This window comes from Lycium ferocissimum, chromosome 11 (genome assembly GCF_029784015.1).
Source record: "Lycium ferocissimum isolate CSIRO_LF1 chromosome 11, AGI_CSIRO_Lferr_CH_V1, whole genome shotgun sequence".
NCBI classification, from domain to species: domain Eukaryota; kingdom Viridiplantae; phylum Streptophyta; class Magnoliopsida; order Solanales; family Solanaceae; genus Lycium; species Lycium ferocissimum.
Genome location: NC_081352.1, coordinates 39994781 through 40006062, shown reverse-complemented (window position 1 = coordinate 40006062; position 11282 = coordinate 39994781). Strand labels below are relative to the sequence as shown.

The 11282-nt window shown below is 32.8% G+C and overlaps 2 protein-coding genes across 2 annotated transcripts; both read left to right on the top strand.

Annotated features, from left to right (window-relative positions):
* The first annotated feature begins 1350 nt into the window (after positions 1–1350).
* On the top strand, positions 1351–4091 carry LOC132036033 (uncharacterized). Its single transcript, XM_059426253.1, has 6 exons — positions 1351–1480; positions 2717–2830; positions 2928–3171; positions 3328–3442; positions 3568–3729; positions 3875–4091. The coding sequence occupies exons 1-6, from the start codon at positions 1382–1384 to the stop codon at positions 3909–3911; spliced, it is 771 nt and encodes a 256-aa protein (XP_059282236.1). The 5' UTR covers positions 1351–1381; the 3' UTR covers positions 3912–4091.
* A 4540-nt stretch (positions 4092–8631) lies between these two features.
* On the top strand, positions 8632–10068 carry LOC132037260 (protein STRICTOSIDINE SYNTHASE-LIKE 10-like). The gene has a single exon (XM_059427753.1). It carries the CDS (start codon positions 8755–8757, stop codon positions 9868–9870), a length of 1116 nt encoding a protein of 371 aa, XP_059283736.1. The 5' UTR covers positions 8632–8754; the 3' UTR covers positions 9871–10068.
* The last annotated feature ends 1214 nt before the right edge of the window (positions 10069–11282 follow it).

The following is an 11282-nucleotide window of genomic DNA, read 5'->3' as shown; positions in this document are numbered from 1 at the left end:
AACTTTCATTATCATGACGTGAAACGTAAGTAGAAAATTGGGTCAATGTTATTATTTGATCAACTTATAGTCAGCATGTGATTTTTTCTTGGTCGTCACTCCTCTTTCCAATCTAATAACAGTATTATTATTATATTATTAACTTTCTTTTTTCTTTTCTTACAACTTAATAACTTGTTAAAGATGACCACGGAAACGTTATACGGCAATAGAGTATGCCACGTGTGTGAAGTTTGGTCCTCAGGTATGTAGAATTTCACTTGTTACATGACTTGCGAGAACCTCAAATAATTGATTTGAGTGAAGTAATTATATGTTTTGTCATATAGTTTGCATCGAAGTTTAAGAAAAAGTTGATTTTTTTTTTTAAATTTGTGGTTTAAACTATATTATCATTTGTGGAACTATAGAACTTTTGAAACTTATACCCTTAAATATTTCATAACATTTGTGTGGTTCTAAAAACTTTCTCACTAAAGGTAAATGTATAAACAAAATAATAAGAATCTTGAAATTCTGATTTTTTGGAAAGGCTTGAGAATTTTGCAAATAGATTAAAAGAAAATATTAAACCCTGAAGCTAACATTGAAACGAGAAAGGCCAAAATGCTATTCACGAACTGACAATTTGAGGCAAAATTTAAGAGAAGTGTGCTACTAATTAATACAAACGAACAAGAAATTCCAAATATAATAAGTACCATAACTATTACTCTATGATATCTGAATCATATCTTGTCTCTTGCAAAAAGTACTCCATTAAAATATACCATTGAAGCATCATAAACTCCACTAGAAAACGGAGATTGTGAGAAATTGACTAGATAAGAGAGGCTGCATGAGAGAAAAGCAGAGGTGGATAATCCAGTGTAACTTAGTAATAATTTTAGATGAGCTTTGTATGTGCTTAAACTGTGAACTAAATTGTTATGGTATATTAATTCGAAATCACTATAAAAATATATAAACTTTAAATCTGGGATCTCCCTCGAGTCACTTCAACTTCAAATTGTAATGATCAATCGTCTTCATTAGCTTTCTTAATTATGTGAAGGATAAAAAATAAAAAAAATAAAAATATCCAGTCCCAAAACAATAGTTGCACATAGATTGTCTGCCAAAAATTCCAAGGAGAATTGAAAATGACATTATTACAAGGGCCAATAGTATCTAATCAGAGTTGCCGATATTTTTAGAATGAAGATCTTGTCCACCAAAAAGTACACTTCACACTAAAAAAAAAAAAAAAAAAATCTTGCACGTATCGTCATCAATTACCATATCAAAATCCTTTATCTTAAATCCCACCTCTGCAAAGAATCTCAACACATATTCTATATTCACATAGAAACTCACTTCTGTATTCAGTGTGTTAGAAGAAATGGAGAGTCAAGTTGTGCGACGAAGAGTTAACATGATTGCTGCTCATTTGACTGCTCATGATGATATTTCCACTGCCGCTACTCATTTGTTTCCTATGGTAATTTCTTTCTGCTATCATTCTGTTTTGCTAATAAAAGTATTTATAGTAGCTTATAAGTAACAGGGCTATTCATTTCCCCTGTTTTTTAATCATATCTCTGCTATTTGGTCAATTCAGCAATCTTCATTAAACAAACTTACTAGCAGGAAATCAGAAAGTTTGTTAATTACTTTGTTCATTTTCCCCTTTTTGATTATCTAAAGCTATAGTGTCATATATTATCGATAGACTTTTCATCTTATTAGCAAAATCGATCGAAAGCAATCTCACCTTGTAAGCTACTTCCTTTGCCCCGTCATACTTTCCTCAGTATAATTTTCCTCAGTGTAAGTTAAAACCTAGGTTTCCTCAGTATAATTTGCCTTAAATACTTCAATTCCAACTAGTAGTTATCGACTATATGTATCTTTTAATTCTTCAATTGTATTATAACCTTAGCTAAGTGTGCATCGAGTACAAGAGAAAAAGTACTACTTTCCTTTTGGTTAGAGGTTTTTGTCCAAGTCCCCCTCCTATATATGTAACTTTTTTGTGATTAATCGACATGGTAGGAGTCAAACCTAACCCCCCACACTGATGGGATCACAACCATGGTGATGGCTTATTAAAAAATAAAAATAAAAAGTAGTAGAGAAAAAGTCGCTTTTAAGTCATAGGGCTATTCATTTCTCCTGTTCTTTTTACTTGCCTCTCTGCCCTGTGGATAAGTCAGCAATTTCATTAGTTTTAGTTTTAGTTATTAGTGCCGCACTGTTTGTGGGATGCACAATTGGACTCCTTAGATGAATTGAGCAATTCTCACTTTATGAGCTAACTTTTAAGATTGAATTAGATTAGATATCCCTTTTCTATATATGGTATCTTCATTTATGTTGGGGCCCATAATATGTTGTTCAGCTTATTCAATGTTATTAGACGCATGACGGTTGAACAGGGGAGGTATTGGTGCAATTTTAGTGTGTCCAAATTCAAATAAAAAATCTAGCAAGAAATTAGAACGTTTAATAGCTTCTTTCTTCATTTTTTCGTTTTTGATTATTTAAAGCAAGTAGCATATTAGTCATAGACTTTTCATCTTATTAGCAAAATCGGATGAAAGCAATCTCACCTTGTAAGCTAGTATTAATGAACTCTACTCTATTTTCCCCTTCCTGTGTATATACTGTAATTTCTCTATTGACTCCCTTCATTTGTTTATGTAATAATTGGCTTTTCACTTGCTTTAATGTCTAGAGCTGTAGCAGTAGTTTGTATTCTGCGACACTGAGGTATGATAACAGAATGAACTATGCACGACAAGGTTCCAGTTCTCAAGCTTGTTTCATGAGGCTCAATTCAAGTGAACAGGTCTGTAAATAAACAGAAGTGTCATTTACTTAGTTTCGATGAGTTTGTGCTATTTGTTCTTCAACCTTAGCTTTTTCATTTTCTTGTCTTGGGACAGGGAAGCTACACTGAATCTGCCTTGCCTTTAAAGCCTAATGGTTGTGCAAAAAAAATCCCTAGTGCTTCTGGAGGACCACTGTTTTCTAGACCTACCAATAAAGAATTCCAGTATACTGCAGAACGTTGCAAATACAATGAAACTTTAGCAGAAGCTCCTAAATTTGCTAGGCCACGTACAAGCATTGACGAAACATTGCATTTCCAATTGAAAGAAAGAAGAAAAGAACTTGAATCCTCCAATGGTAAAGAAAAATTATGCTTTGCTTTGATTGGCGTTTTTTTTTTTTTCTTTTTGGCTGGAATTATTATGTATGGCATTAGTGACTTTTGTTCGGGAAATTGAGAGGTACAGCCTCTTCAGGATGTTGAAAAATTCCCTTTTGCTATGGCTAATACAGGAAGTGAATGGTCTCCTAGGATGGATGTTGCTGAATCTGGAAGCATGTACATCGTATCAATAGAACTTCCCGGTGTCAATATAAATGATATAAAGGTAGAAGTCAGTGAGAAAAGGTAAATGAATTACAACTATCCATTAGTCTCTTGTTCCACTGTCCTGACTTAAAGGGTATCTTAGAAATGGCGAAGACCAGAATGTGTTATAAAGTTCTAATAGATTTGTGTTATGTTCTTGACAGCTTAATAGTTTCTGGAAATCGTTCGACACAGTGTAAAGTGGCAGCATACTTGAATGGCTTGGTATCAACCTATCACAAAAGGGAGATTGTGCAGGGACCATACCGAGTTTTTTGGCCTCTTCCAAGTAATGCTAACAAGGATAGCGTCTCCGCTGAGTTTGTGTAAGTTGTCAATCCTTGTAATCATTTAGTACCTTTTATATCTTCATGTTTAATATTTTGAGTCAAGAAGAGAAGTCTTTGGAATGTTTCATTACATAAACATTTGTAATAACATTCTGAAATTCATGAGTGTTTTACAATGCAGGGACGGACTTCTACAGATTACTATCCCGAAACTTTGAGAAACATGGCAACCAATCAAGGCACATATGTAGGTGTAAAAAATAAATTTGCAAAACCAATAATTGTATACAATGAACCATGTATAAGTACTCGAGTGCTATTTACTGGAAAATAGTGTAAAATGCCATGGATTATGAAATATACTTGTAATGCTACATTAGTAGCCATATATCAATATACTAGTTTTCGAACACGTGCGTTGTACGTGTATCTCATGCTAATTGGTATAAACGTTTTAAAATGGTATAAAGAATGTTAAAATATGAGTTGTACGAAATTTGAAATGAAAAATACAAGCACGAACCAATGAATGGTGAATCTATTTGACTGATGTTTATTGCCATTCCAAAGCACAAACGTACATAATCTTTTAATGAACTCCATGATCTGTGAAAATACACATGACCACATTTCTTAAAAAAAAGTAAATAAAGAAAGGGAGATGATTGTATAATAGATCAAATTCATATGATGCCATGATTAATCATCTCGTAATAATATAAATGTATAAGAAAATATAAATAAAAAACATATTCTTCTTTCATATTACATAGAATTAGATAAAAATAAAAGAACACTAACTTTTAACGCTTACAAATAATGAAAGAAGAATACAAGTACTTGCCTTCTGACTTCTACAAACAATAAAATTCTAAAATGATTCCAAATTTATACCATTTTCTTTCTGTGTTCCATCAACTTCACCTTGTACTGGTAGCAATTTGATCGAGTTCACGGAACTGGAAAGATTTGAAAAGGATAAATGATATGAAATGAATTTGAAAGCACTCTATTTATAAGTGAAAAAGTATATTACAGATTCATTTCAAAAGCATATAGGAAAATGAAAATCCAAAGAGCAAATATGAGAAATTAAATTAAGGAGTAATGGCGTATAAAAGAAAATCAAAAGTTTTCTGAACATGAACTCTTTAGCTTAGAAGGGGAAAGGAATGGATTTTGATTAATTGGCACGTTCACAGCCATAAGTTACAATTTAACAGGATGTTAATTTAATAGCAACTTAATTTTATGTGTATTGATCCAACGAAATTAATATAATAATGAGCTTAAGCTGTATTATATAGCAAGTTTTGGAAATTAAAGAGGCCGGACATTCCAGAGATTAAAATAAATTATACGTTCTTATTTTACAGTAATAAAGATCAAATCAATACAAATGATTGGGGAAGTTGCAGTAAATGGGGAAGTCCAAGCAGCTACATTTCAATTACTGCGATTTGAGGTAATTAAAATATTACTATTTAATATTTAATTAGATATTTTATTACATTTTGATTATTGCAAGGGCAAAATCGTAATTCATAATTAGATGTTCTATTACATTTTGATTACTGCAGGGGCAAAATCGTCATCCAACTTTGAAGGTGGGAGCTTTTCACTTTAAGTATAACTAGTTTCTCGATACGTGCGTTGCACGTGTATGTTAAGTTACGTAATACACTATTATATATAAATATAATATTAATCTTATATTAATCTTATATTAAAACTAAAGCTTTGAGTAAATAATGATACTCCCTCTGTCCCAAATTTATGTGGTGGTACCTTTTAAATCTCAAGAGTAACTTTTTAATTGACCATGAATTCGGACATAAAATTTGGAGTTTTTTGAAATAAAGTTTAAATATTTGAAAACTACGTAAAGTATTATAAACCACAATAATTGACAATTCAAAAATACTTAAAAGTCTTAAAAAAACTATGAGCACGAAAAAAATTTGTTTGACTTTTGTAATTCGAATGGTGCCACATATATTGATACAGTGGAAGTATATGAAAACATAAATTGCAAGTCTCTACCACTTTTCAGTTAACATGCAGTATTTATACAATATCTAAACACAATGGCATGTAGTGCGAAAAAAACTGGATTTTTCTATACAATTACCAAAGTAACTTCACAATTGATATGGTTAGATCAGGTCCAAAATTATTGGAACATAATCCATCAACCCAAATCCACTAATATAAATTTCATAAATTTATATAAATTTTATGATCTCTTTCAAGCGTCAATTAGTGAAAGTGTAAAATTTCACAAAATAAGAGTACTTAAATAACATATTGGAATTTGATATCAGTTAGTTTAACACCTTCATAAAAACAATTAAGTCCGAAACTCATCCAAATTAGCAAGATTAGACATCTTAAATAATCATAACGTGTTTACATCCGGAAATGATTGTAAAATAATCAATAATATTGGGTAAGATGATACCTTGATTTGCTTGCGATAGTTATAAGGAACTGAACAGAAAAGTTGCTTCAAACACATAAGAAAAACTCATCCAATAACTCTCTATATAAACAAGATTGCTACTGATGATATGTAACTCATGAATTTATTAGGAAATAATGTTACTCCTCCTATCCAATTTGGGTGATAGTGAATGACTAAATACAAAGTTTGAGAAAAACATTGAATAGACATTTACATCATTTTATTAAGAGTGGATAGGATAACATGCCCCTAAACAATCATCATTTTGCGAGTTTCACACCTAAACTATTATATGTTCTTGGTACCTCAATAATTAACATATCCGCTATAGTTTAAGTATGAAAGCTGCAAAACAATAATAATATAGGAATTTTTTTTTTTTTAACCATTTCATTCTTTTATTAAAGATAAATGATAAGTTCGATATTAAATGGAACAAAGTAATAAATTTGGTGGATCTGAATTTGGGGCTGACATAGACATGACTATCCAAAGAGCTAGACATATTATAAGTATCAAGGTTACAGATGAACATATCATAGACAAAATAAGAAGACAACTATGAATCAAGGAAATTAATGTCATGTACAATGACTTCTCTGACTAACGGTACTATTGATATTTAACAATATATCTTTGGAGAGTTTCAACCATCTGTAACGTTCATACCTTCTTAAACTGTCGTGACTCGGTGCCATAATATCCATGCTCTTAACCACTACACTATGAGTAGAAGAGAAGCAAACAATGTAAGCCAATAAAATATTTGGTTCAAAATTTTAGATTGACTTTGATGGCATTCCATAATATGAAAAGAATCAATTAATTAGTTCACAAGTAAAAGCCTAAATTTAATTTCATTCTCTGACAAACAATAGTTCAAATCTCATTTAAGCAAATTAGGAAAGTTCATAAATTGAAACCAACTTTCGAAGAGCTTGTAGTTCATAAGGTTTTAATGCCAATAAATAGTTAAATTATGTTTAACAGGAATCGAAGCACAATGCGTAGCATCTGTAGATTACCTTGGTGACAACATCTATCAACAACAAATTCTTAATTTAAGTAGTGTTAACTATTTACATATAAGATAGAAAGTTTTAACCAAAAGAGAAATTATTCCCAAATAATTCAACGACCAACCACTAATATTCTCAATCACACCTTTCAAAACATTATTACCGTACAAATTTAGCCAAACTTTGTGCTTCACATGTGCTGCCAAATAGACCCAAGGACTGTACATGATGGTGAACTTTTCCTCCATTCATGAATTTCCCTTATATGGGACTAAGTTGTCTTTTAATATTCGTGCGTCGTTTCATGAGGGTTTTTCAGGTCAGAGTAAATTGTTCTTTGAAGATGAAAACAGTAAGGATCAGAAGTACGTTCCATAGATATTACTCCCTGGGAGACAATAAGATGGAATTTCAGATTTTCCATTAGGTCCGGATGAAAATCATCAAGAAACTACAAAATGCCGGATTCACCACAAACAAAATCAGAATCAGCCTCGTAATTTAAACATTAATATTAATACACTATAAATGTGTAAGTCAAATATGGTCTTGACAAATGTTAAATGGTGACAAAAGTCAAATCGGTTTGGGCTGTTTCCGTACGCCAGTTTTTTTTTTTTTTTTTAAATTAATAAATAATAAATAGAATAATTAGATTTTTAAGAAGGATATTTAGGTAATTTAACATTTAAATTTAGGAGTTCATGCTTTTTACTATAATATAGATATAGATATGATGATACATAAACCTTCATCTATGATGCCTTTGGAATTTCTATGGTTTGATTGGCACTCAGGTAATCAAAGAGTCATAATTTATTTATGAGGAAAATGTCCAAATTTGCTCGTGAACTATGCGAAATGCTCTAATTCTGCCCTCCGATAATAGTTGGGTGTTAAATAAGCCCCTGCCTTCAGCAAAGAGCTCACATATGCCCTTATCTCTAATTCCTCTGTTTAGTACCAGAAACGGCCACGTGGCTGAATAATACCAAACCTTTAACGCCTGTTTTTCTTTCCCAAGTTTCTGCCGTCCCTTCTTGACCACTTTGTCGTATTCTATGGAAGTTCATTTTCTGCCATTAATAGTATAGACTCAGTCATTTTTTATCCATTGATATATATTCCTTCTGTTCATTTTTACTTATTCAGTATTCTAAAAATATATTTTCATTTTTACATCACTTTTAAAGATATCAAAGAGAAAAAATAATTTTTTTTTATGCATGCTTTTACCCATAGTATTAAATCTTTTAGCCAGAAACGCTAAAATAATTTTTCAAATCATGAAAATAACATCAATTAATATAATATTTCTTCTGATATATTGGTAAATTATGAATTTCATTTATTATTTCTTAAGAAGTTTGTAAAGTCAAAATGGACAAAGTAAAATTGAATAGAGGGAGTACTTGATTGTTTTTTGTCTACGCCTTATATCTCTTGGATGACTTTGAGGTCCATGCTTAAAGTCGGTCCACTCTAATACAAGCCAAACACAAATTTCCTCCAAAAGAACAGAACTTTAACATAACTTCACCCTGTTAACTTCTAACTTGTAACCAAAACACACTCCCCATGAACACTTCAAATCTATTGATGACCACTGTTACAACAACCCTTGCACTTGTCTCAGTAATATTGGCCTTCGACTCCGAAAATGTATTGAAACCACCTCCTATACCAGGCTCCAAAAATCTCCTCCCAGAATCCAAAATCATCCAATTGAAAGAAGCAATTGGACCAGAAAGCATTGCTTTCAATCGAAATGGTGAAGGCCCATACACAGGAGTTGCCGATGGACGAATTCTCAAGTGGCAAGGTCAATATTGGGCTGATTTTGCGGTCACTTCTTCCCAAAGGAAAAATTGTAGCCGTCCTTTTGCTCCTGAAATGGAGCACGTATGTGGGAGGCCATTGGGCTTACGATTCGATACTAAAACTGGTGACCTATATATTGCTGATGCTTATTTAGGACTTCAAGTTGTTGGACCAACAGGAGGACTAGCTACTCCGTTAGTCCAAAAATTCGAAGGTAAGCCTCTCGTCTTCACAAATGATATGGACATTGATGATCATGATGATGTGATTTACTTCACGGAGACAAGCACAAAGTACCAACGCAGACAATTTTTGGCCTCTCTTTTAAGTGGAGACAGGACTGGCAGGCTAATGAAATATGCTAAATCAACCAAAAAAGTAACAGTTGTATTAGGAGGTCTTGCTTTTGCAAATGGTGTAGCTTTAAGTAAAGACCGGTCCTTTGTGTTAGTGGCTGAAACATCTAGTTGTAGAATTGTGAGGTACTGGCTCAAAGGCCCTTACGAGGGAAAACATGATACATTTGCTGAGTTGCCTGGATTTCCCGACAACATTAGAATAAATTCGAGAGGGGAATTTTGGGTCGCTCTGCATGCAAAAAGATCAGTATTTGCACAATTGAGTATTTCAGATTTAGAGCTGGGAAAGGCATTGTTGAATCTCCCGTTCACCACGCAGCAAGTGGACGACTTGCTAGGCGGAGGGCAGCCACATGCTACTGCAATCAAGCTAAGCGAGAAGGGGCGAGTTTTGGAGGTTTTAGAAGATATTGAAGGCAAGACGTTGAGGTCTATCAGTGTAGTTGAGGAGAAACATGGCAAGTTGTGGATCGGTTCTGTTATGATGCCTTTTTTGGGAGTTTATGGATTATGAGTTAAAGTTATATATAAGTAAGGTATGTTTTACACCGTTAGGTCATCCAAATATTTACAAGGCAAAGATATATCTAAACAAAAGATTATATCAACTACATAACCTAGACACTGCCCTACTAGTAATTTAATTTAAATCCAAGTCAAGCAATATGTCAGTTTCAAACTTCTAATATGATGATTTCACTATGTTGTTACTTAGCTAAATGTTCCTTCTTTTCCCCTTGTAGTGGTTCTGTAAGGAATAGCGTTCTTATAGCTGCAAAGTTACCTTCAGTTGTATATTTTTTTCAGAACAAGCGAATCTTCAACAAAATCGGCAGTTTGATGGTTGTATACTTGTGTTGGTATTTTCAGAGAGAAAATAATTGATTTTTTTGACCAAGTAAAATGGAAAGACATAAAATTGTGAGAATGAACTTTTGTTCGAACCTGGAAGTCACATATGGATTATGAAAATAAGTACAAGAAATGGCAGAAAAAGGAAACCATAAGGGAGAATCTTGGATTTTTGGTCTCGCTTAACACTTTTTTAAAAAAGAAAAAGAAAAAAAGGACCTACGTTGCCCATCGAGCATAATTCTAGTTGTAATGTGAGCATAAATTACTTCTGCCTATGAGGCAAGAGTTTGGGATATTTTAGGACGTTACAAAAAGTAAAAATAGTGTAATGTGTTACCTATCGACATGAATTTCAGTTGTATTGACTTGTCAACAATTGAGCAACACATACAACTTTTGCTTATGAGGCAGAATTTGCGGTCAAGTGATCAGGTTCACTATATTGATATTTCCTGAACTCTTGCCCCATAGGCCGAACGTACTTTATGCCCAAAATTTGTGCCCAATGAGCAACAAAGTGTTTATTTGAGGAAAAAATTGCTAAACGAGGCCAAAAGTTCAACACCATCCCTTGTGAAGGCCGTTCTTGCAAATCACCCAAATATGTACACAGGATGATCCAGAGAAAAGCTAGGAAATTATACTTAATAACCTTGAAAAATGATGGTCTTGAACCTTTGGATCCGCTTGACCCATCAACTCAAAACTTGTTAAATTAAAAGCTTTGCCAGGCAAATGGGAATAAAAGTTCAAAGACCATCCAGCTTTAAGGCCACTTTGTAAGTCACCCGAGAAAAGCTCATTAAATATTTTAGGCCTGTATGATGTTAAGCAGGTTTGGCACTCCATTTGTATATTCTTTATTAATGAGTAATCCCTTTGGAGACAATTCGAAACAGGAGGCTCAACACAAATCATTGTACAACATGAACCATACATATAAGAACTCGCTTGCTTAGAGACGGATCCAAAATTTAAATTTTGTGAATTCAATCTTAATTTATAATATTGAACCCGTTATATTTTAAAATTATGAGTTCATGTCGACTATGCATTGCGATCTTAATATTT